General features: G+C 41.5%; 1 protein-coding gene across 1 annotated transcript; it reads left to right on the plus strand.

Moving 5' to 3' along the window:
* On the plus strand, positions 13,564-16,781 carry LOC8058139 (receptor-like protein 12). Its single transcript, XM_002441959.2, has one exon. The coding sequence runs from the start codon at positions 13,564-13,566 to the stop codon at positions 16,567-16,569; it is 3,006 nt and encodes a 1,001-aa protein (XP_002442004.2). The 3' UTR covers positions 16,570-16,781.

Below are 27,520 nucleotides of genomic sequence, written 5' to 3' on the forward strand. Positions count from 1 at the left end.
GACCTTGTGGCACTCCATTTTGCTCAGGTTCACCAGGAATTGAATACTAGGCAATTATGCCATTCTCCTCTAGGAACTTCGGAAAATGTCCTAGAATTTGGCCATATGGAGCATATCTCCCATAATATTCACCACCTCGATCTGATCTTATAACTTTAATTTTAGTGTTGTGCTGATTTTCTACTTCAGCCTTATATATCTTGAATTTTTCTAACGACTCAGATTGATGGGATAAATATGTTCATAGCGAGAGAAATCATCAGTGAATGTAATGAATGAATCAAAACCATCTACTGATGTTACTGGGAAGGGTCCACAAATGTCAGTGTGAATTATTTCTAATAGACCCATACTCCTAGTAGCTCCTTTCTTAATAGTCTTAGCAAATTTCCCCTTAATACAGTCGGTGCACTGTTTGGAATCTAAAAAATCTGATGGTTGGAGTATCTCTTCTTTAAAGAGACGTTCCATTCTTCCCTTCAAAATGTGGCCTAAACGGCAGTGCCACAATTTCAACAAGGTCTCATTATCACGCTTAAGTTTGTTTGATTTATCGCACACATTCATTACAAAATCAAGAGATATTATATAAAGCTTATCAATAAGAGGAGCAAAAAAATCTGAATATAATTATACTTCATGATGCCTTTATTAATGCTAAACTCAATAATGTATCCACAATTATCTTGTTGAAACTGAAATAAGGTTTCTCTTAAGACTAGCAACAAAAAGAACATCGTCAAGTTGAAGACTGAAGCCACTAGCTAATTCTAAGGAGAAGCTCCCAATGCCTTTGACTTCAATTTCGTGTCCATCAGCGACTCTAAGGCTTCGCTCCCCCTTTCTTGTAGTTATCATCGTACTTAATACCTATAATGAATTAGAAATGTGCATAGTGGCACCTGAGTCAATCCATCAAGTATTAGGGGAATAATTTGGTAAAAATGTTTCATCAACAAAAGAGACAGAATCCTTAACATTCTTACCACACCATTCCTTGAAGCCTGAACCGTACTTCTAGAAGTGCTTAGGCGAGCCACCGAAACTACAAGTTCTAGGGCCATTATTCTAAGCATGGTTCTTATTACCATCGTTCTTACCATTGTTCTTGCCAAAATTCTTATCATTATTATTGTTCTCATTTTTCTTATTTGCCTTGAACTTCTTTCTAGGATGTCTACTTCCACTAGACTCAGCTTGATTATTACCCTTGACTAAAGCAACAAGGTTAGCTGTGTCCTTTTTCTCTTATTTCTGCCTTTCTTCCTCCTCAGCAAAATAGCTGATGGGTTCTAAAATGCTCCATTTCCCCTTTAAAGTATTATAGCTTACTTTGAATGGGGTGTAATGAACTGGCAGTGAAGTCATGATAAAATGTACAAGAAAGCCCTTAGAGATGGCCATATCAAGCACATTAAGTTTTGCAGCCATGTCACACATGCTCATAATATGTTCCCTAATTCCACCTTTCCTTCCAAACAAGATAGTTGGTGCCATTAAGGGGAACGATGTTGTTGATGAGACCCGCAATCACTGAAAAAATCACATCAAAATGTCTCGGTTAATAATGTACAGAAAAGATGTAACTTAAAAGCATGAAATTAAATCAACGTTGGTCAGAAATAAAAACATGCTTAGAACCTCAATTTGCATCACAGTTGGGCAGAAAACAAAAAGAAATTCATCTTAAATAACTCATGATTAAATCAATATTTGTCAGAATTAATTATGAGCTTAAATCTCCAATTAAATTTCTCGTTGGTTCCATTTAATTAGAGACCATCTTAAAAGTACAGGGTGGATCTAAATAATTGCCAGTGAACAAAATTATATAAAATATAAACTCATAACTAAATTACATTAATTTTAAAATTACTTAACAAATGCGCTGATGAAAATAACAAATGAAAATTAAATTCTGGAAAAAGAAAACTGAAATCTCACCACTAGTGAAATTGGCCTAGCAATGGCCCATCACTAACCCGCTGAGCGTGGCCTGCTGGGAGGCCCAACTGGCTCCCTGAAGGCCTAGAATTAGCCCAACAAGCAAGAATTAGCCCAACAAGCAAACCCTAACTCAGTCTCATCTCAGCCATCCAAATCTCAGCCATCCAAATAAAATCGACGACAGTGATTCATTAAGACAGAAAACTCTCATATAAAAGGGATGAAACCCTAGATTTTTCTCTCACTCTCTGATTTTCCTCTCCCCTTCATCAGCCGCCAGTTCTCATATAGGAAGAGAGGAGGGGCACGATACGGTGCCTCTGCACTGGCAGGCCTACTCGTGAGGCCATATGGCTGCACCCGCCTGCTCCGGTGTGCGGCAGTGGCCCCTACTTGGAGCAGGGTGGTGGTCCTATGCGATGCCGCCTATGCAAGGTGCACGCGTAGCGAGCTACGGCAGCCTGCGGCCTCGGCCCCTGATGGCGTGCGGCTTGCGGAGCGGAGCGCGCGTGACTGTGATCCGTGACCTCAGACCCTATCGAGCGGCCCATGAATTGGCGAGGGCGAATCGCGTGCGGTCCTCAGCTCGAAGTATGCAGGATGAGTCTACGGCCCCGGCCTTGGCGGCTTCTCCACGAGGAGCATGCACGTGAGCGCCCAAGCGGCTCAGCTCATGCACATGGCACCAGCGTGGAGCAGCTCACCGCCACAGACACGGAGAAGCACATGGTGGGGCCTGTGAGCGGCTCCTCGGGTGTAGTGGCGACCTGGCCACGATCCGAGTACGAGCCACTCCCACCTGCACCAGTGACCCGGCCTAAATCTGGATACGGACCGCATGAGTGAGCGAGCCAGTCTTAATCTTAACCTGAGTCTTAAGATTTGAGATTTATAATTTTGGGACTTTTCTCATGGTTTGCCCAATCATCTCCTTCTAATTGTTTACTAAGTTGTATGGAAATTGTACTAATTTCTAAGATTTAAATAAACTGAGATTAATGTATCACTAATTGCGTTTAACAGCGAAACCCTAACCTTAATCAGATAGCTAATCACATCATTAACTTAATACAGATCTAATTAAACCCTAATTTGACATAAAATGAATCTAATCTCGACACTTAAACATATAGACATGCATCATGATACAGAGACTTAACATGAATTAATTTTGCATCTAATCTGACTTGACGAAATTAATCTAACAGAGGCATAAAACTTGATCTAGCTTTTAATAGGGTTATGAATAGATCTAAGCAGGCTTTGATACCAATTGATAGATCTGAATGTGTCATAAAACATGAATAACTTTACACAGGATCTTAGTCCTAGACTATTATATGACCACTAATTAATTAATGCGGAAATACTAAGTGTTGGCAGACAACATTAGAGCCTCCGGTGGTGATGCGGTAGATGGTGATGGTGTAGATGAACGTGAATGACTAGTTGAGGGTTAAGGAACCCTCTGCAGGTGCTGATCTACGCGTGCCAGGTACCGATGACCTTTGGGGCGCCACCGACATTGGCCTAGATGGGATTGGGACCTTCCTAAACCCTGCAGCACCTTATTTGATCGGTTTGGCGGGAATGAATTGGATGGGGAGGCACCAGGGGTGCCTCTGCTTATATAGTGTGCTGTGGGCCAGGGGGCCAAACCCTAGATGAAATTTAAGGGCTGCCACCGATCGCGGCAGATCTTATCACATTGGATAGATATGACAAGTGGACCTTACTTAACCATTAATTAATCAAATGGTTAACTAATCTCATCGTTATCACGACATTTACTAAGATCACAATCCAACATTGACCAAAGCAGCAGTAGTGGCCATGCCTTGTCATTCTCGTGGGATGACCTGCTAGCACTTCCTACTTGAGCTAGTTTGGCTTCCTCTCAAGTAAGGGTAGAGGTAGGATTTAGGAAGAGGAAGGCATTCTGGCAATATCGACATCAATCAAACATGTTAAAATACATATATATCCCTATTGATTTTTTTGAACAAAAACCGTGGGGCCAAGAACCCCCCAGCAGCTTAAATTAACTTAAACAGAACAAAGATTGCTTACAGAAAGAGAAAAGGAGGAGCCTGACCGAGGAGAAGGCAACTAACTAACTAACTAAATAACAGCAAACCTCTAACCAAAAAATAACAAAGAATTACAAGGCATCAAGTCATAACTGAACAGACTGGTGAATTGAAGATTGATTCTGCATAAATGATCAGTGACTTCTTTCTTAAATGCAGCCTTCCAAGAGGCCAAGCTTGGAGGCTTCCAATTAAAGATAAAAGCATTCCTCTCATTCCAAATGCACCATGCTCCAATCATAACAATCTCCATGAAGAAAGGCTGCACAAAATTTTGTCTTGAAATATGAAGCTTCTCATGAATATTGGCATCCTCCTGCCAAGAGATACCTAGGACAAACCATCTTGTGACCGAAGAAGGGTAGTCAAAGAAAAGGTGCTCAACAGTTTCTTCTTTGCCATCTTGACATAGGAATTGTACCCTTATTCCAAGAATATATCCCTTCTTTTTAGAATATTTCTAGTGTTTAGGAAAAAACTTAATCTTAGGAACACATTTTGATTTGCAAATCCAAGTGACAGACCTTGGAGGGGTCAGTGCAGAGAAGTGATACTAGTAAAATCTGTTAGAAGTGTAACTATGATGACCCCAAATGTAAGTCCAATTATCCTTCGAATCTTCGACCATTGGCTGTAGCAGAGCAAATTCCTCCTGCAATGCTAAGAATTCATTGTAGGCATGTCTAGACTTGGGGATTCTGAAGCAGTCCAGCAAGGAATCAGCATTTCTTAGCTTCCAATAAGACATCTCTAGATTTTTGGTATACTGAAATAGACTTGGGAGGGACTGAGAATAAATTGCACCATGAGATCATCCTAGAAACTAACTGTATCATCTTTATTTGGAATACAGATGGCAATTCCTCTATATTTCACATGCAGCCTTAGGATGTCCTTCCACGAGAAGGGCCCTTTCTCTCTTGCAAGATGAGGTACATCATCCAAATAATACTTCTTCTAGATAATATTGACCCATTGTATGTTCTCTTTCTAGTAGAATTTGTCCAGTTGCTTCAACAAGAGAGCATCATACAACCAAATCAACATTTTTTTTATACAAAGGGAAGCTAGGAACCTAGAAAAATAATATCCTAGAAATTACATAAAAATTACATAGGAAAGAGGAGGATAATTTAATTATCCCTAAATCCCAATCTCCCCCAATTGATAAATTCATAGGCCCAAAATACTGGAGCAATTACAGGGACAAAGAACAAGGGTAGGATAAGACTAATCCTAAATTGTATAGTTGTCACTGAGGTAGCGAGGCAACAAGGATGTTGGGGTGTGCTAGCCCCCTTGCCATTGCTCATGAGGAAAACACCAAGGTTCTTGCTTGAACTAGAATTTGATACTTGTTGATGGTGTGCCCCTACAAAAGGGATCCTATGATAATGTTTACTTGTGTAAGGGTGTAACAATCAATGGACACCAAGCTAACAATCATGTGATTGTAGAAGTTGATCTGGGTGTTGGTGAGGTGCATGCTGGCATGAGCAAGGAACCCAATGTATGGGCCAAATAGGATCACAATATAGAGGAACCATGCAGCTACCATGGTTATTGTCAATTTCACCTTGGTGTGCCTCATGATGATCAAGTAGAGCCAAGAGCTCACCATGGCATACCAACGAGTCCTGGCTCCATTCAATGATAGGTGCACTACTGTGCAAATGATTTCATGAAGCATTGGTCTTAGATTAGCGGTGGTGGGCACAATTGGTTGCTTTCTTAGATCAGGTGAAATTTTTTGTTGACACTGCTCAAAAGTATACTCTGAGTGTGAATCATTTGTTTGTGTTCTCACTGCAAGAACAAGCTTGTCCAAGAAGGTGGCAAGGTGTAATCTCACTTGGTCAAGTGGGATTTCATCTAGGAATAGATGAACTAGAGGTTTCACGATGAAGGAGATGCAAGTGGCAGTGGTGTGCTCGAGTAAAGTATTGTGGAGGTGGGAAAGGGGGCTTATCCTGAATACCAAAACACAGACGTGCTACCACTGGTAGTGAAGCTCATCCCCTACCTCTTTCCACCTCCACTTGCCTATGCTAGAAGCACCCTCTCATCCACTACCTTCACCCATTGTGGCCTGCCTCGCCCATAAGCTAAACCATCACCGTCGCTCTCCCTATCCTACCACAATCCTAATTGAAGGAGTTTCCCCCACTACCTGACCACCAATGACCTTGTCCACCACCCTAGTCGGTGGTGCCTGCTTGTTGTTGCCCATGCCACCCACCAAGCACCCTCACTACTTCTCCCCTTCACCCTTCAATAATACCAATCAAACAAGGAAGAGGTGGAGCCCTCACCCTTCAATAATACCAATCAAACAAGGAAGAGGCAGAGCCCTCACCCCCACATATCAACAACAACTTCATATATATATATATATATATATATGAGGCTGCTATATATGCTTTGTTATGTGATGATATTTGATGTGTGTGATGAATGGACATTTGGATAGGTGATGGGAAATAAAGTCTTAGAAATATTATAAGTATCTTTAGCCATAATGAAGTTGTTGTTGATTGTAATTCACCATTTCGAATGATCTATTTTCTCCCTCTATTGTAGTGCGATTCTCATTTTCTAAGAAGTCAATCGATTTCAAATTTGATAGTTTTTTTAATTTGAATCAAACTTGAAATTGATTCACTTCTTCGGGCTCTGTTTTTATGACAGATTGATGAGCAGATGTTTGGGTTGTTGCTTTCCAGTCCAATGGATGTATGCTTTAGTTAACTGAATATTAGTTTAGGATTTAGAAAATAGCATTGCCAGTTTTAGACTATCAATTTCACTGAAGATCTTCACTTTCATTTCAGTCTACTAAATATTTTTGTGCATATATGTAGGCTCTAGATTTTAGGGTTCCTCTAGGAACTGTTGAAAGCCCAAGTTTGGTTTTGGTAATTAATAACACCAAGTTGCTAATGCCTTGTGTTTATGTGATTTGAGTTAGGCATAGCAACATGTGTGATGAAGGAGAAATGTGACATGGAGTGGTGGACACATGATCACAAAGAGATGAAGCATGGAGTGGAGATTATGGTGATAGACAAGGAGTAAATTGATCAAGGCAAAGGTATGAACATAGGGTTTTGCTTTTGCCGGTCTAAGTTGAGTAGAGAAGTGATTGACCGGATTTAGGATAGATAGCCGACTATCAAGAGGGGAAATCACGGTCATTTCTCGAATCAAGTGGTACTAGGTCCATATCTTGAGCTTATGCATTAGGATCTAGTAATGAGCTAACTTAACTCCTTTGATGAAAATGTTTGTGAAATGCTAACATACATGCACAATGGAGGTGGTCACTTGGTGGTGTTAGCACACTTGCAAAGGAGGTGGAGTCCCTAGGGTAGAGTAGGGTTTAGATTCCGGTAAAATGGAATGCATATTTTCTATTGCACCGGAGGAATTTTTTCGGAAAAGTCGGACGAGTGTTTTTTACTGAGAAACACTTGTTAGACATTGGGTCAGACAGCATCAGACATTGAGGCCACATCCAACGAGTGCATCGTAGTAAAGCGCAAACAGTTGAGTGTGTTGGAGCGTCCGATGGGTTCGCGTTCGATGCGGTTCTAGCACTGTTGAGCGTCCGACACTTAGTGATGTCAGCTGGGATGTGAGTGAGGATTTGGCAAAGTGGACACGTCGAACACTGAGGGTGTGTCCTATGCCCCTCCATCAGACGCGTCCGATGGTCCTACAAGTTTGCAAACCTCTCTGAGTAGCGTCCAACGTGAGGTGGCGCGTCCGACGCCTGGCGCTAGACGCATCCGACTTATACTCCAAAAGTTCGTTGTCGTTCTAGTGAATGTTAGAGATTAACGGTCTAGGTTGAAAGGACACATGGCAGCGATTGAGCGCGCGAGGCAGGCAAGCGTCTGATGCTCAACCACGTCCAACGGTGTGCGTCGAAGCATCTGACGCCCTCGACTTTAGCCCTAATGGCTAGTTTTCGGACTGACCTCTGTAAATAGAAGTGGCTAGCCTTGGGGGCTTCCCTCTTGCACCTTTGAACACTTGAGACATAATTTGAGCTAGAGAACACTCCCTCCACTCATCTCCTTGCTTGATTGCTAATCCTGGTGAGATTGAGTGAGATTCAAGTGCATTACTTAGTGAGTTGTATCTAGTGGCACTTGATCCTTGTGTTTGCTGTGGATTTTTTGTTACTCTTGGGTGTTTCCCAGCACCCTAGATGGCGTGGAACAGCGGAGGTGTTGAGCTCATGATTGGAAATTTTTCGAGCCTCGCCAAGTGATTTGTGAGAGGTTCTTGAGCCTTCCTCGTGGAAGATCGCAATTGTCTACTCTAGTGGATTGCTCGTGGCTTGGAGGATCCCCATCTTATGAGTGGATGTGCGGCACCCGCTGAGGGTTTGGCTTTGAATTGCCAATTATCTCGTGATCCATCAAGTGGGTGTATCACCACAACAAGGACTAGCTTGCCGGGAGGCAAGTGAACCTCGATAAAAAATTGTGTGTCATCTTGTCCTAAGGATTTTCTATTGTGATTGTGTTTGTGATTGATCGGATATATCTCTTCTCTACGACATCGGTATAACAATCACTCTCCACTCCTTTACTTACTTGCTTACCTTGATAATTGTTTAGATTGTGTAGCTTAGTTCTTGTTTAGAGTATAGTTATTGTGTAGCCTTCTCTTGTTGTTGTGGTTTAGTGTTTAGCCTTGTACTAATTTGTTTAGGTGGCTTGCATAGCTTAGTTGAGCTAGTGCTAAAATTGCTTCACCATTTGTTTTACTAACTCACTTGCTTAGTGAAATTTCTAGAAAATTTAAATAGGCTATTCACCCTCTAGTCATTTGGACCCAACTGTTCATGAGGCCCTGACAGAGGTACTCAAAACCACTCTTTGAGGTCAAGAAGTTGTTGCATAGTCAAGGTTTGGACATGGAACAGTTGAAGAAGATGCATGCTGAAGGACCTAAGATGGTGGACACCGTGGGAGGCTAGCTGGCGGTTGTGACTATGAAGGTGGATGCTATAAAATATGAGGTGGATGCTATAAAAGATGTCTTTGAGATGCACATATAAGTCTCTATCATGGGTAATGTGTGTAATGGAACTTAACTTTGCTTCTAGTGGTGTGATGTGAAAAATTAAGTTTTTTAACTTACTTTTGGGTTGTATGCCATAGACAAGATATAAATGAACTAAGTAATAATATTAATATTTCATATATATATATATATATATATATATGTGATGCCTATGTGTGTTATGTGATGACCATATAGCAGCTACTGGATGCTACTACCATGACAATATAGCATAGGCACTGGCTGTTGTTGGTTTCATGTATGTGATGACCATATAGTACCTTGCTGGATGGTCATGAGTTTAACAAGAGGGAGGAGAAGAGAGCAATCTAAATGTCTACTGATCATATGTGTGCTCTGTGATGATATGCTACGTCAAATTATGGCAGCATATATATACATCTCATGAGACACTACACCACAGCCCCAGAATAGCGTCACACGTGTGTCGTTATAAATACACTAATACCGTTGAACCATCGGTCGGTATAGCATGCCCACGAATCAAGTGTCGGTAAATGTAGCTTTTGTGTTGAACTATCAGTCAGTATACATATTTGGCTGTACAGTCAAGCCATCAGTCGCAATTTGGGGCTTAGAACAAATTAAATAGAAAGATCTCAATAGACAACAAATTATTACTCAATTAGTAACTTCTCATACACATAGCATGTAGATTTTACGGATTGAAGAATTTGGAAGCAAAAAATATTTACTATAGACTGGGCTGTAATGAATAAAAAATCCATTGCTCACTGCGGCAAAATCTCCAGCTGCAACGTTAGAGAAAATTGGACACCTGGATCCTAATGGCTATTGGGCTGTTGAAAGCACATGGACTTAAAAAAAAATTCAAAGGGTATATTTAATTCATCATCTTATTTGTTACACTCCAGGACTTAAAAAAATTACATAGGCTATATTTATTTCATCATATTATTTGTTACCCTCCAAAACAGTGCATATACTAAATCTGTATATTGCTTTGAGTTAATTAGGTACCATCAGTTTACTTATTTATTTCATTTACGATGGTTTGGGACACTGAACTTTCCTTTTTATGAAATTTGACTATTATTTTTAGAGAACCTCTTGGAGTTGATCTTATTAGCTGTCTTTCTCCAACATTGGTAAAAGTAGTCGCTAATTGGATATTCATACTACATTTCAGGCCGTCCTGCTCCTGCAAGGTCCTAGGCAGCATACCTCATGGTGTCCACAAGTTAAAAGTGCTCATAGAGTTGTGTTGTTTTGATCCTATTAGAGATATAACTATGAGCTCACTATTACTGAAATTTGAGCAGTGGGTTTAGGTGTTAGTGAGCTAAGCTTTTGGTCTCAAGTGGTGGATGTATGACTTTTGGTCATATGAGGTAGATGTTGTATGACTTTTGGTCACATGAGGTAGATATAGGGATATTGATCGCTTGGTCATGCACAAACTTCATGTTTGTGAATCTATTTTGTACTTATGATGTTGAATATGACTGACCTTACATTGGGCTACACATATATGAATAAATCAGTTATGGTTAAAATATCTTTTAATGAATGTGGGTGCATTGATAATAGATTATTTTTGGGTTATTATGTATTGTTGATTAGCAACATATACATTGCCTCTATGAAGGATTCGCATTGGACTGTTAGTTGCTAAAAGTATTTATAGCTTCAAACTATGTGTCGGTATATGTGATCCCTAAGACATCAGACTATCGGTCGCTAAAAACATGTCGGTCGGTATAGGTTATACCGACGCCACTTTTAGCGGCTGCAATTAAGTGTCGGGCTGTCGGCATAGATCTATGGCGACCGATGGAGCGTCGCTATATCGACCTATGCCAACCGACGACATGTCGCTATTCCGAGGCTGTGGTGTAGTGAGAGAAATGATCTAAAATTGTCTTGATAAACATACATGCACAATGCAAGGCAGCATACACATTACAAAGAGCTGCGCATTGTTCCCAAACTCACGTGAGCATCTATATATTTTTGCAGAATTTTTGTTTCTTGCATCTTTTGGCCATATGTTGGTGAAGTGGTCGCCGACATCAAGTTAGGGGCCTCCGCTCGGGCTAGCAGAGGCAATTTGTGATGACTGTAGGGGGAGGCCTCTCGCTTGGTGAAGCGAAGGCCCTTTAGCGCACAGGCAGAGTGGGAAACAGACCTCTTGTGGAGTTATTAATTCATTCACCAATCGCCCGCTCTGGCATTTACAACTCCCTTTATATAGGGTGCATATCTCCATGGTCAAAATATTACATTGATGCCCTGTGATGGCAGCGGGATATTCTAGCATATGCCCCCCGCTGTGCTTTTCTACTCAATGTTATTTGCATAACTTTCTCTCTCAGATGTCCCTAGCCTAGCGGGCTAGAATTTTGACCTATGTGCGGCCCAAGCCTAGCCTTCCTGCAGTGTCTTAGCCCACGATGTTCTTCTGCCCTGCCTCTGGAGGCCGCCTAGCTGTGCAGAAACTGACTCCTAGTGCGAAGGCTTTGTGACGCACCTCCTCTGAGCCCCATCACAATGGCTTCCTCATGTACCTATGTATTCAAAGCCCAAAATGTGTTAGTTGTAATCCTGCTCGGGACCTTCGCTGCTAGATGTACGAAGGCCCTTCACGGCCGGAGGTCCCGCTCGCCCATGAGCAGCCCATGAGATGGCCCTCTGTTCCCAAGTCAGATCCATGCTGAACAAACGAGACCTTCGCCCACCAAATTGTGCCTGCGGTGGTAGTAGAGGGCAATGTCCCAACACCATAGGCCCAACCCCTTTACGCCCATCTCTTAGGTATGGAGTTAGCTCGCTCGCCAACAGCCGAGGAAGGATCGAAGCATCCAAAGGAGGCACTTAATTGGATGCATTGAACTCTTCCTTGTTCACAACATAGTTCTAGTACATGCTCTTCTTGTCTTGATCAATGGTGTAAAACATGTAGCCATTCATTTCAAAGCCTTGATAGGTTATGACTGTGAAGAAAGTGCCCTTTGCTAGCTTTAGAAGCCTTTCGTCTAGGCAAGATATTTTATTGGCAAGCCTATGTTTGATCCATTCGGTGAACCGGCTCATATGTGCCCACGCTAAACAAGCTTCGCCCTTGTGTGGGTTTTGTCGATTCAACACCTCCATATGCTCTAAGATGTAAGGCCCCACCTCTATTGTGTGCTGCAACACACAAAATTTTTGCTTGTGCGAAGGAAACTACATTGAGAGTAATGCGCTTCTCCCCAACATACCCTCTACCCCCTAGCCTTCCCTCATGACGAGGATTGGAGATGCCGATTGGATTAGTGGGGTTAATATAACTGAGGCACCGGTCGATCACTTGCCCACATCAGCACATTTTGGACGACAACCAACTCTCTTCCCGTGAGGCTCAAAGCCAGAGGCATGTGCCGTGCGCGATGACGGTAGGCATCGCCGCCATGAGAGCCGTGCAAGAGCCCGCTAAGACATCCAGTTGGTGCCAATACCCTCTCTCTCTTCCCGTGCATGAGGCCAACTAAAGCACCCAGAATACTACAAACGCGCCTGAGGAACTCATGTGTGCAACTACCAAGGGATCTTCCATAAGACACACTACTGCAGACGTGCATGTCGTATGTACGTCCGTAGACTTTGCTACCAGTATCCCCGGCCTTAGGATTTATAACGTGCGTCTTTACTAACTACTGCATATATAGAAACTTTTTACGAACGCCCGTCTCAAGCTATATCCCAGACAAGTTGTGTCAACACGTGACTGCAATAAGAGATGTTACTACTGATTACTGAAGCGTATACTATAGACGTGTCCATTGCTTTTGACACTGCTATCCCGTACTCAGGAAACAACACACACGTTTGTTATATCATCTTCTTACAGATGTGTGTTGATCTCTCCAGGCCGGCGACCCCTGCAAGTCAGTATAACACGTCTGTAGTAGTGCTACTGCAGATGCGCGCACGTGGTGACGTCTAGGTGTGAATTTAACGCTTTTGAATTCAACACCCAAGGGATCCAATGCAAACAGACCCTGAGTAGCCAACATTAAAAGTTTTAACACAGTTTTTGCAGTATGTGTGCCGCACACAGATGAACCATAACATCTTGGGCGGGGTTGAGTGTGCTTACATGAGAAGCATGTTTTTTAAGAGGACCACGTTTTGACAGAGTTGTAACCATAATTTTTCAATACATAGTACAGGTGCATAACCAACTAATCGTATGTTATAACGTCCACATCTACCATATTCACACACCGTTCTCCGTTGTGTGGACAACTATGAATGCACGTGATTCATGATTTGTTTTCTTGACAATAATTTGCACCACTGCTGGTGAGAAAATATAAAGTAGGTAGGCGGTCTCTATATAGGCCCATATATGCCGCACAATAAACAAAGCAACATTTCGTCCGAGTCTGCAAATCACCTCGTAGCCGCTCGGACCTTCAATTCAGCCATGCTGGTCATTCTCCTGCAAATCCACACCATATACACACTTTCTGTTGCCGTGACGGCCAACAGCGCCTCCATGTCCATGTCCACACCCCCAGTTCCCTGCCTTGTGGAGCAGGCCTCCTCGCTCCTCCGTCTGAAGCACTCCTTCAGCTCAGCCGTCGGAGACTTGACCACCTTCCAGTCATGGATCGCCGGCACGGACTGCTGCAGCTGGGAAGGCGTCAGCTGCGGCAACACAGATGGACGAGTAACCAGCCTCGACTTGGGCGGCCGCCAGCTGCAAGCCGGCGGCGGCCTTGAGCCAGCGCTGTTCAACCTGACCTCGCTCAGCCACCTCGACCTCTCCGGCAACGACTTCAACATGTCCCAGCTCCCATCCACCGGGTTCGAGCAGCTCACCGCTCTCACCCACCTTGACCTCTCCGACACCAACTTTGCCGGCTCCGTCCCGTCCGGCATCGGCCGCCACTCAGGCCTCGTCTACCTTGACCTCTCCACCAGCTTCTATGAGTATGACTACGACACTGAGAACAAAGCCTTGCACTACTCGTATTCCATATGGCAGCTCTCGGTGCCAAACATGGCAACTTTACTGGCCAACCTCACAAATCTGGAGGAGCTCCATCTGGGCATGGTGAATTTGTCCGCCAGCGGCGCAGGTTGGTGCAACGACTTGGCCACATTCAACCCTAAGATCCAGGTCTTAAGCTTACCTTACTGTTCGCTTGGGGGGCAAATATGTAAATCACTCTCAGCACTGAGATCACTCAGAGTGATCGAGCTCCATTACAACCACCTGTCTGGCTCAGTGCCAGAGTTCTTGGCTTCTGCCTTCCCTAACCTGACGGTTCTTGAGCTTTCCAGAAATAAGTTTGAAGGGCAGTTCCCTCCGATCATCTTGCAGCACAAGATGTTACAAACTGTTGACATCTCTGAGAATCTTGGGATCTCTGGTGTTCTGCCAAATTTCACGGAGGACAGCAGCTTGGAAAATCTGTTTGTCAACAACACAAACTTCTCAGGTACAATACCAGGTTCTATAGGCAATCTAAAGTCTCTCAAGAAGTTAGGCCTTGGTGCAAGTGGATTTTCTGGGATACTGCCTTCTTCAATAGGTGAGCTCAAATCCTTGGAGCTGTTAGATGTGTCAGGGTTACAGCTAGTAGGATCCATACCCTCATGGATATCAAACCTGACTTCTCTCAGGGTTCTCCGGTTCTATTACTGTGGATTATCTGGACCAGTGCCTCCTTGGATAGGAAATCTAACGAATTTAACAAAATTAGCACTTTTCAGTTGCAACTTCTCTGGGACGATACCTCCACAAATCTCAAATTTGACCCAGTTACAAATGCTTCTGCTCCAGTCAAATTCTTTCATAGGAACAGTGCAGCTATCCGCATTCTCAACCATGCAAAATCTAACTGTCCTCAATCTTTCAAATAATGAACTGCAAGTGGTGGATGGAGAAAACAGCTCCTCACTCATGGCGTTACAAAAACTTGAATACTTACGACTAGTGTCTTGCAGACTGTCTAGCTTCCCCAAAACTTTGAGGCACCTCAACAGGATCCAAGGTCTTGACCTCTCGGATAACCAAATCCATGGCGCAGTACCTGAGTGGGTATGGGAGAATTGGAAGGACATTATCCTTTTGAACCTGTCACATAATAAGTTCAGTAGTCTTGGTTCTGATCCTTTGCTTCCTGTTCGCATAGAATACTTTGATCTCAGCTTCAACAATTTCACTGGACCGATACCTATTCCACGAGATGGCAGTGTCACACTTGATTACTCGAGCAACCAATTATCATCCATCCCTCTTGATTACTCTACTTACCTTGGAATTACTCGCTTTTTAAAGGCCTCCAGAAACAACCTGTCTGGAAATATCTCAACATTGATTTGTGGCAAATTTAGAAATCTAGAAGTTATCGATCTGTCCTATAACAACTTCAGTGGTGCAATCCCATCTTGTTTGATGAAGGATGTCAGCAAACTTCAAGTATTAAATCTAAGAGGAAATAAACTTGCTGGAGAGTTACCTGATAACGTTAACAAAGGCTGTGCACTTGAGGTGTTAGATTTAAGTGGCAATTGGATTGAAGGGAAAATACCCAGATCTCTTGTTGCTTGCAAGAATCTACAGCTACTTGACATTGGAGGCAACCAGATAAGTGACTCTTTCCCATGTTGGATAAGCGCACTTCCTAAACTTCAAGTTCTTGTCCTCAAATCTAACAAGTTCACTGGACAGCTGCTACATCCATCATATGATACAGTAGACGGAAACAAATGTACATTTATAGAACTGCGAATTGCCGATATCTCTTCAAACAACTTCACTAGCACATTGCCAGAAGGATGGTTTATGATGCTCAAGTCAATGATGACCAGGTCTGATAATGAGGCATTAGTCATGCAAAATCAATATTACCATGGGCAAACATACCAATTTACAACTACAACAACATATAAAGGGAAGTCCATGACCATCCAGAAGATATTGAGGACCCTTGTGCTGATTGATATCTCAAACAATGCATTCTGCGGTACCATCCCTGAGTCCATTGGGGATCTTGTGCTCCTTCTTGGGCTCAACATGTCTCATAATGCTCTAGCAGGGCCAATTCCATCTCAATTTGGAAGCTTAAAGCAACTTGAATCATTGGACCTCTCCTCAAATGAGCTTTCTGGTGAGATCCCAGAGGAGCTAGCATCACTGAACTTCCTTTCGACTTTGAATCTGTCCTACAACATGCTAGCTGGACGAATACCAGAGTCATCTCAGTTCTCCACATTTTCCAATAGCTCTTTTCTGGGGAACACTGGCTTGTGTGGACTTCCAGTGTCCAAACAATGCAGCAATCAAACAGAAACTAACGTGCTACATGCTTTAGACAACGACTTTGAAGATGTCCTGCTCTTCATGTTCACTGCGTTGGGATTTGGCATCTTCTTTTCAATTACAGTCATAGTGATATGGGGAAGAGACAGCACAAAGTAAAACCAGACCCTTGAGTCTTGACAGAGCTGTTGTATCGAGTCTGTCTGCGTTGATCCACAGTTAGTATGTTAAGATCAAACCTGTATTGAAGTAGCCAAAAACAATTAAGCCTGTGCTGTAATTTATGATTTTTAGGCCTGTATAATTTTAACAATGAAGTGTTGTCTAGCATATCCATAAGAATATTTTATAATTGATAGCAAAGTTCTTTCTGCGATGTGTCAACTGTCAAGTACATATTTACAATCATGGAAAATCATAAGTTTAGTGTATGTAGAGTAACAGGTTAGTTGAGGATGACCAAACAAATAGAGGGTAGCAATTGAACAGCTTTCTACAATACTAATTTTTGAAATGTAAATAAAATACTGATGACTGTTGGCTTGACATCACGGCCTTGAATGACAAATAGAAGGAATTTGGATAGAGCTGATCAGTAACATCACTTCATTCCAACTTTCATTAATATCGATTTCCTCCACATATATCCATTGAAAGTGGCAACAGCACTGCAAACTTATTATCATTAGAAGGAAGCACCCAACGCTGAATCTGGTAGCTATTGGAGCCCAGCAAGGATTTCTTCAGAGATCCCACTGTTCGATCCCAGCTCATGCCCACCCATGCCTTGACAGATTCAATGTGCATCATCTGAAGAGAAGGATGAAAGTACTACTCTGTGAAGAGTTCATGCCCACCCATGTCAAATATATATTGAATAATGTTCGAAGAGCTCTTCATTCTTTTCCTTTTAATCCCTAGCATTGTCTTAATTTGTGCATGAGCATGCATCAGATGGCTCATCCGCCACGCAAAGTCTGCAAAATAAGTAATCTAAGTAAACATGTGACAGATCATGTTCATTCTAACCTACTCATTTATGGAAGAATTGAGCACTGCATAAATACCGAATGCCCAGAGCACCAGTACAATAACTATGACTATGAGACAGAAAAGATAGCCAGTAATACAGTATCAACCATGTCTGGCATATCGGCAAAGTTCGTGCTACTCAGGTATTTACATATATAAGATTCTTATTTTTTTGGTGCGGGAATGTAAGATTTCTACTTGCTACGATAATAACAGAAAGGGCTAACACAGACAATATATATAACAAATAATATTACTAGGGCAGGCAAAGTAGGCATTGAGTTGAGACACAAATCCAAATATATTTCTGCCAAGCAAGAATCAGATCTATAGCATGCCAGCGCCCCAAGAATTATTTTACCCACTTGTAATTGTAACGTGATTAACGAACAGCGGACATGTTTATGCCCACTTGGTGGACAAATGAAGCGTTGAAACACACAAATACAAACCGCACAGAGATTCGCACTAGCTCTATCCCGCTGAACTAAGAAGGGACCAAGGAGAGCAGGTCACCAGCGGCGGTGCGGCGGCGGCGGCGGCGGCGGCGTACCGGGGAGAAGGGACAGAGGAGCAGCGTGAATGCGCTACGGCAATTGATGCGAGACTCGGGCACCCAGCTTCACCAAGCGGAGCACGTGTAGTGTAGGCCCAACTGCCCAAGTCGACATGGGCCGATTGGAATCCCCAGGTGGCCTACGCATATGCTTAAATGGGAGCTCGGTATCAAATAGGACTTTTCTATTACGGCCTTGTTTAGTTGCCGAAATGAAAAATTTATGCCTACTCTAACACTTTTGTTTGTTTGTGATAAATATTGTCTAATTATGGACTAACTAGATTCAAAAGATTTATCTCATGATTTATAGGCTAATTGTGTAATTAGTTTTTATTTTTAACTATATTTAATGTTTCATGCATGTGTCGCAAGATTCGATGTGACGGAGAATCTCAAAAAAAATTTAGTTTTTGGGTTGAACTAAACAACGCCTAGGAATTTCAGCTGTCATCTATGCGGGCTGCTGTTATATCTATATCTAGATGCATAGTAATAAAAACAATATATTTACAAATGTCAAAATGTCTTATAAAGTCTTGTGTAGTTGCTGGATTCACCTTAATCTATATGGGGTGAGTGGATTGGGGTGTTAGGTCCACTCCAATCCACTCGATTGATGTGAATTCGGTTTATCCAAACAAAAACCTAATTTGGAACTAATATGAACGTGCCAGTGTTCGGCTTTGGTTTGTAGTGATGGTAATGGATGTCTAAAAGTCCAAATTATCCGAATCTGTATCCGTTGTATTTGTTTCTAATGTGGATACTAAGTGAATTTATCGAATACATTTTTTAGTATTTTTCTCTATCCGATTCTAGATCTATACTGGACAAAAATATAGAATATTTGACATCGAAGAAGAAGGTATAATGAATGTATTGAAAAGTTTTCTTTCCATGATTAGTGACTAATTATTTAATTGTAATACTAGTAGTGATGTCTTGAAAGTATTTAGTAGTATATCTATAATTAACATTTAATATTAATTTAATATTATTAATGATACATAAATCATAAGTAATTCTAGTATAATTTTGTTTAAATCTAATATATTTATTCATTTTAATACTTTAATTTATTCTTTGTTGACATAAATTTTTTTCTAGAATTTATAATTTCATGATAAATATTATATAAATAATGATTTATTCATTCATATATTCAAGTATTAAATGTTGATTGATAACTATATTATTTTTTATGAGATATTCTTATCTATGTTATATACCTACATACTTGTGTAATAATTTTGTAATCACAAAAAAAATTAATAGAGCAAAATGGCTACTTGTCGACTACCATTATTATTTAAATCTCTTCACTAAACCTATCATTTTATTAAATAATTATCATTTATAATTTAGTTCACTTTGATATTGGACATTATTAGAAGTGTACTTTAATTTTGTTTCACTTTGATTATCGACAAATTCAGGAGTAAAATTCTATTCATCTATGTAATTTAACAATATACACTTTAAGTGGAATTGTTGAGTAGATATCCGAATAGAAATCTGAATCCGAGACATTCTTTTTGTATTCCTATTTAATAAGATCCATATATGTATTTGGATCCGAATAAAAGTGTAGTAAAATGTGTGATCTAGGTCCGATTTTATGCGAATCCGATCCATTTCTATCCCTATATGGTTTCAGTGCTTGCATGACGTGAGTTCTCAGGTTTATCCGAGACGTGAGTCCAATTTGCGTCCAGTTTTAGTTTGCATGTGTACATGAGTCTGGGTTTGCGTTTGGACATTTTTTTCGCGCGTTCAGCGTCCGCTTCCATCGTCCCACTTTTACTTTGCGGTTACCTAAATCTGATTCTAAACTCGGTCTGATGAGATTCCCAATATAAAATGGAAAGACTTGGCGTCGTGGTGAGTCAAATAGACCTGTGCTATCAACATTGACCAAGACCTGGCGTCAACTATACTGACCTAGCTGCACACCAAATCAAATCAGAATCCATCCGATAATGTGAATTGACGTGACAATCTTCCTTCTTTAAATTTTGAACCCGTTTGGCAACTAAAAGCTAAAAACTTACTCCCCCGTCCAAAAAAAAAGTATCGTTTTAGGTTTTCGTACCACAAGTTTAACTCAATTCGTAGAAAATACGTACAATATTTATATCTTTAAATAAATTTGTTAAAAATTAGATTTAAAGATCTTTTCGATGATATTAATTATATATTATAAATATAAATATTTTTTAGTATATATTTATTTAAAGTTATTTCTCGAGAAGCACAAACGACACCTATTTTGGGACGGCGAGGGAGTACAAATTTGTTTCAAAATGAAATAGTAAAAAGCTAACAACCAGAACAGTAGCCAAAATCTCAAAATTAAGTTGCAGTTTAAACATACAAGGACCTTAGAGTGTGGGCTCCCAAATAAACCATTATGTGTTTTGTATTGGCTTTCATTGCATGATATGGGATGCTGCTGTGCACATGGCTAGATTGATCAGTTTCATCAAACGATTATTAGTTTTTTCCAGGTCGAAGCTGATGCATGAAGGACAGGAATTATCAAACCATACCTGCTTCTGCCACAGATTTACAAGAGCAATTTGATTCAACTCCAACCTTTTTTGGGATGAGAATCTTGCACGCTGGTCCTTGGATTTTTTTTTCCTGACTCCTCTCGGAGTATATATTCAGGCAATTAGCAGAGCGTGTGCAAGTGTACGCGTCCGCCGGCCTTCTATATATATGCCACACCAGCTAGCAAAACTGCACCCAGCCAAGATTAGCAACTTGCCCCACAGTTTCTGACGGCAGCGAGTGCAGCATCGCGGCGTAGAGGATGGCTAGCTGGTCACTGGCGTTCCTTTTCCTCCTCACACTGATGCTGATCTTATTAGCGACACCTCTACAAGAGGCATCTACCTTGGCCTTCGCGAGGTCAGGCTTATGCTCCGACGACAACCCAGGATTTATTTGCCCCCCTCCTCTCCATTGAAACTACAAGAGAGGCAAAATAATGACCTTGGATGGCGGTTTACCTTTAGACTTGGGTTTTAAATTTTATTTTGTTTTCTCGGTTGTGTGAGACTATTTTGAGTGGTCAACTTTGTAATAATTGGGGTCGATTCCTCTTTTGAGAGAATGAAGCCGCATGTTTTCCCGTTATCTAAAAATACAAGAGGCAGTGACCACAAGCGTGCCGTCTATGGGCTGGGGTATCATCCATCCCATTCTTGTCATTTTCTTCCTCTCCAGTCTTCTTCTTCTTCTTCTTCTTCTTCTTCTTCTATGCATGATATTATTATCTATATATGTATCAAGGGAATGTGGAAGATGATAAAGATAAAGTGCTCCCTCCATGTAATATGCAAGCTAGTGGTTCTCATGATCAAATTTAAGTTCAAGTCTACAAGATCATCAACAAGTGGCTTGTTAATCTCAAGCAAATTCATCAATTTACTAACCAAGTGCAAGTGATCAACCTCAAGTTCTCCAACCGGTTTCTATTGTGAGAGATCATCCCCTAGATAAAAAATGGTACTCGTATTAGACCAGAGAAAAAGGTTTGATACAATTTTGACTAATTGTTGATCTAAATCTATAATGTTTGACTTGTCCTTTAGTCAAATATGCACTAGTACACAAGTGCTCAAAGCCGGCGGTGGCAAAACCTTTGCACAGACGGTTTTAGTTATCATGCGCCTGTTGATGAGGACATCAACACCATCGATATATCCGCACCTACACCAGTTGGTCCTCTTACTCATGCTCGTGCCCGTCAACTCAACCTTCAAGTAAGTTCAGTTTTAAACTCTTGTCAATCATATTTAGACAATGGAGACACGTGCACTTTCGTGTTGCTCAGGAATAATGGACAAGATCAGCAAGGGAAGGTTCAACTGCATTCGGAATTTGAGGCAACACCAACTTCAAGGGCTGATTGCATATGGGAAGAGTGATAACTTAACAAAGGTGATTGGAGATCAGGTCCAAGCCTCCACAACATCCTCTATCAAGTTACCACGTCGCTTCTAAAGCAAGGAAACAAAGAGTCCAAACCCAACACGTTTTGGCAGTTGGATTCGGACTGAAAAATAACTCTAACTTGTATGGATCACCACGGCGTCATATGGACTCCAACTGGGACGTTCCTATACTTGTTGGAAAGCTCATGAAGTCTACTTTCCAATGGGTCCAACCACATATCTATGCAGCTTATGAGTCGGGCGCAGTCCTTGTTTTTGTGCCGACACCTTTTTCTGTTTTGGTGCTGCGTCATCCTATTTTGGACCAATGGCCCATGTATCAAGTTGAGTCCATTAGGGACGCGTCCTAGGGTTGGAGGATGACTCTAGCACCCCTTTGGTCGTCCTCCCCTCTATTTATTTACATCTAGAGCCGCCATGAACAACTGGGTTTTGATTAGATAAAGTTTAGCCTTCGCTACTTGCTTGTAAACGCGCGTGCTGATCCAGCCGCCCGTCTTCTTGTTTTCGAAACCCCACTTCATTAGAGATTGAGTTTGAAACCTTCATTTACATCTAGTAATTTAGTACTTGTTCTACTTGTTCTTCCTGGTTCTTCGATTGCTTGCAGGACGAGTGCCCTAGTGGCCGGGTGTTGCGCTCCACAAGATCGTGACAGCCATTGGAGGCGGTGTATCGGTTGCTAAGGCGCGGCCTTAGAAGGCTGTAGTCGGGCCGTGAACGTCATCTCCATTCACTAATCGAGTTATCCAGCACCTCTCATCGAAAGATCAGGCGAAAACCCTAGTGGGTTCACATCAGTTGGTAATCAGAGCAAGGTTTATCGGTGAGAGATTTCCAATTCTTCGTGTTTGTTTTTCCTATAGTCCAAAAAAAAGCCAAAAAATATAGCAGATTTGTTTTCCATAATCCTATAAATCCTTTGTGTCGTGGCTAGTACTACTTAGTTAGGGCTGGTTGAATGAGTGTTTGCTTCGGTCGTGTCCAATGCTGGTTTTAGTTTAGTCCTTTAGAGTTTTGAGTTCTTGTCACCATCTAGTCACAACTGCGTCCAATCTATTGTGGGTTGGAATTTGAGTAGATCTTAATAATAGGTGCAGCCACTTGTTGGTCTATTCTGCGTTTCCATCAACGTGATCCAAAAGGAAAGATAGCACTTCATACTTGTGCTAGATATATTGAATTTTGAGGTTCAGCCTTACTCTAGTGAGAGGGTGAGAGTGGTGAAGTGATATTTTGTACTATTTTATTTATAAAATCAGGTTTTGAGGTTCCCCAAAAAAAAAGAAAAGAGAAAGAAAAAAAATTAAAAAAAAGAAAGAAAGAAAGAAAAAAATCAAAAAAAGGGGATTGTTGTTCCTTTTTGTTTCCAGTAGGGCTGCTCATTTTATTTCTAGTGGTGCGCTATGTTTTCCCTTTGTGTCCAGGCTCGCGTCTCTAGCACGGTCTAGGCTAGGACCAGCACAGTACCACCGTTGAGCGTTTATTCAACTTGCTTTTTATAACTAACGTGGTGCTAGTTCGATCCTTATTTCAACTCACCTATAGCTCCACATATTCTACAGCTTGATAGGTTTTGTTGCTGCGGCACCGATACACTTCGTCCATTGCTGTGGATTTGTTGGTAGCCGATCCCTCCTGTTGAGCAAGGTAAGAATTGGTAAGAACTTGTTAGACAGGTTGACAGAGAGCGTCTTACAGTAGCCACATCCTAATAGCTGTAGGGTTTTTATTTCTTCACCTATTTTTCTTGTTTCCACTGTGTGTTTTTTTTAAACCATGTCAGAGACAGAGGATACCAACAAAATTCCACAGTCACCTCGCACTAAGGGCATCATACAACATTTTGAAAGGCAAGTGAAGCTACACACAGAGGGACTTGATGACGACTTGAAGGTGACGAATGACAAGCTTGGGCAGTTGGAGGACACGCAGATTGCCACAAACAACAAGATTACAAAGATGGAGGCATCTATTACTAGTATGGATAAAAGTCTTGCTGCTCTTCTCAAACGCTTTGATGACTTCCACACAATGGACAAAGAGAAGCATAAGGAAGAAAACAAGGAGGAAGACCGAGTGGATGGCAATTATGATGATGATTACACTGCTGATACGAAACGAGATGATCAAGACACTCATCATCGACGTCGCCTACGTCACACCCGTAGAGGTATGGGTGGCCACCACCGACGCGAGGTACACAATAATAATGATGCTTTCAGTAAGATTAAATTTAAAATACCTCCTTTTGATGGTAAATATGACCCTGATGCATACATTACTTGGGAGATTGCTGTTGACCAAAAGTTTACATGTCATGAATTTCCTGAGGATACACGTGTTAGGGCTGCTACTAGTGAGTTCACCGATTTTGCTTCCGTTTGGTGGATAGAACATGGCAAGAAAAATCCTAATAACATACCTAGAACTTGGAATGCGTTGAAACAAGTCATGAGGGCTAGATTTGTTCCTTCTTACTATGCACGTGACATGATTAATAAGTTGCAGCAATTGAGACAAGGTGCTAAAAGTGTAGAAGAATATTATCAGGAATTACAAATGGATATGCTGCGATGTAATTTAGAGGAGGAAGAAGAACCTGCTATGGCTAGATTTTTGAGCGGGTTAAATCGTGAAATCCAGGACATTCTTGCTTATAAAGATTATACTAACGTAACCTGTTTGTTTCATCTTGCTTGTAAAGCTGAAAGGGAAGTGCAGTGACGACGTTCACATGATTCTTCCACAAATACTGCAACTAAATCAGCCCAGAGACCAATCGCTAGTGCCTCCTCGGTTAATTCCACAGGAAGAACAAGAGATGTTCAGTGTCATCGATGCAAGGGCTATGGGCACGTACAGCGAGATTGTCCAAACAAACGTATTTTGGTGGTTAACGCTGATGGTGGGTATTCCTCTACTAGTGATTTTGATGACGATACACGTGCTTTGCTTGCTGCTGATGATACAGGTAGGGATGAAGCAATAGAAGAGCAGATAGGTGCAGAGAATGTAGAGCATTATGAGAGTCTTATTGTGCAGCGTGTGCTTAGTGCTCAAGCGGAGAAGGTAGAGCAGAATCAGCGGCATACATTGTTCCAAACAAAGTATGTTATTAAAGAGCGTTCTTGTCGTTTGATTATTGATGGAGGTAGCCGCAACAACTTGGCTAGCAGCAACATGGTGGAGAAGCTTGCACTTACCACCAAACCACATCCACATCCATATCACATTCGGTGGCTGAACAACAGTGGTAAGGCCAAGGTAACAAAACTGGTGCGAATTAATTTTACTATTGGTTCATACCATGATGTTGTTGAATGTGATGTTGTACCTATGGAAGCTTGTAATATTCTGCTAGGTAGACCATGGCAATTTGATAAGGAATGTATACATCATGGTAGATCAAATCAGTATTCGTTTATGCACCATCATATGAAAATTGTTTTGCTACCTATGTCTCCCGAAGCTATCGTACGTGATGAAGTTGCTAAAATTACCAAGGCTAAAATTAAGAACAATGCAGATGCCAATGGAAATAACAAAGATGAGATAAGATTAAATGGACATTGCATGCTTGCTACTAAATTTGATGTTAATGAACTAATTGTTTCCACATCTACTGCTTATGCTTTGGTATGTAAGGGTGTTTTGATTTCAATTGAAGATATGCTGCATTCTTTGCCCCCTGCTGTTCATAACATTTTGCAGGAGTATGCTGATGTTTTTCCAAGTGAGATACCGGCAGGGCTGCCACCTATACGTGGGATTGAGCACCAAATTAATCTTATTCCTGGTGCATCTTTGCCAAACCGCGCGCCATACAGGACAAATCTAGAGGAAACAAAAGAGATCCAGTGGCAAGTGCAAGAACTCCTCGACAAAGGTTATGGAATTGAGGTTGATCAAGCCAAGGTAGAAGCTATACAGGGATGGCCTGTACCAAAGACAATCACCCAGGTGCGGAGTTTCTTAGGACTTGCTGGGTTTTATCGCCGTTTTGTGAAGGATTTCAGCACCATTGCTGCACCATTGAATGAGCTTACAAAGAAGGGAGTGCCTTTTGTGTGGAGCAAAGTACAAGAGAATTCCTTCAACATGTTAAAAGATAAGTTAACACATGCACCTCTCCTACAGCTTCCTGATTTTAATACGACTTTTGAGCTTGAGTGTGATGCTAGTGGGATTGGTTTGGGAGGTGTTTTGCTACAAGAGGGTAAACCTGTTGCATATTTTAGTGAGAAATTGAGTGGGCCTGTTCTGAACTATTCAACTTATGATAAAGAATTGTATGCTCTTGTCCGAACTTTAGAAACATGGTAACATTATTTGTGGCCTAAAGAGTTTGTTATTCATTCTGATCATGAATCTTTAAAACATATTCGTAGTCAAGGAAAACTAAATCGCAGACATGCTAAGTGGGTAGAATTTATTGAATCCTTTCCTTATGTTATTAAGCACAAGAAAGGGAAGGATAATATCATTGCTGATGCTTTGTCAAGGAGATATACTTTGCTAAATCAACTTGATTATAAGATTTTTGGATTAGAAACGATCAAAGACCAATATGTTCATGATGCTGATTTTAATGAAGTGTTGCTGCGTTGTAAAGATGGAAAAGGATGGATCAAATTCATCGTTAGTGATGGGTTTGTGTTTAGAGCTAACAAGCTATGCATTCCAGCTAGCTCTGTTCGTTTGTTGTTGTTACAGGAAGCTCATGGAGGAGGTTTGATGGGACATTTTGGAGCAAAGAAGACGGAGGACATACTTACTGATTTGAAACCATATTTGGGTGAGGAACATGAGCTTGAGTCGAGGACGACTCAAATCCAAGAAAGGGAGGATGATGAGGACATCAACACCATCGATATATCCGCACCTACACCAGTTGGTCCTCTTACTCATGCTCGTGCCCGTCAACTCAACCTTCAAGTAAGTTCAGTTTTAAACTCTTGTCAATCATATTTAGACAATGGAGACACGTGCACTTTCGTGTTGCTCAGGAATAATGGACAAGATCAGCAAGGGAAGGTTCAACTGCATTCGGAATTTGAGGCAACACCAACTTCAAGGGCTGATTGTATATGGAAAGAGTGATAACTTAACAAAGGTGATTGGAGATCAGGTCCAAGCCTCCACAACATCCTCTATCAAGTTACCACGTCGCTTCTAAAGCAAGGAAACAAAGAGTCCAAACCCAACACGTTTTGGGAGTTGGATTCGGACTGGAAAATAACTCTAACTTGTATGGATCACCACGGCGTCATATGGACTCCAACTGGGACGTTCCTATACTTGTTGGAAAGCTCATGAAGTCTACTTTCCAATGGGTCCAACCACATATCTATGCAGCTTATGAGTCGGGCGCAGTCCTTGTTTTTGTGCCGACACCTTTTCTGTTTTGGTGCTGCGTCACCTTATTTTGGACCAATGGCCCATGTATCAAGTTGAGTCCATTAGGGACGCGTCCTAGGGTTGGAGGACGACTCTAGCACCCCTTTGGTCGTCCTCCCCTCTATTTATTTACATCTAGAGCCGCCATGAACAACTG

This window comes from Sorghum bicolor, chromosome 8 (assembly GCF_000003195.3).
Source record: "Sorghum bicolor cultivar BTx623 chromosome 8, Sorghum_bicolor_NCBIv3, whole genome shotgun sequence".
NCBI lineage: Eukaryota > Viridiplantae > Streptophyta > Magnoliopsida > Poales > Poaceae > Sorghum > Sorghum bicolor.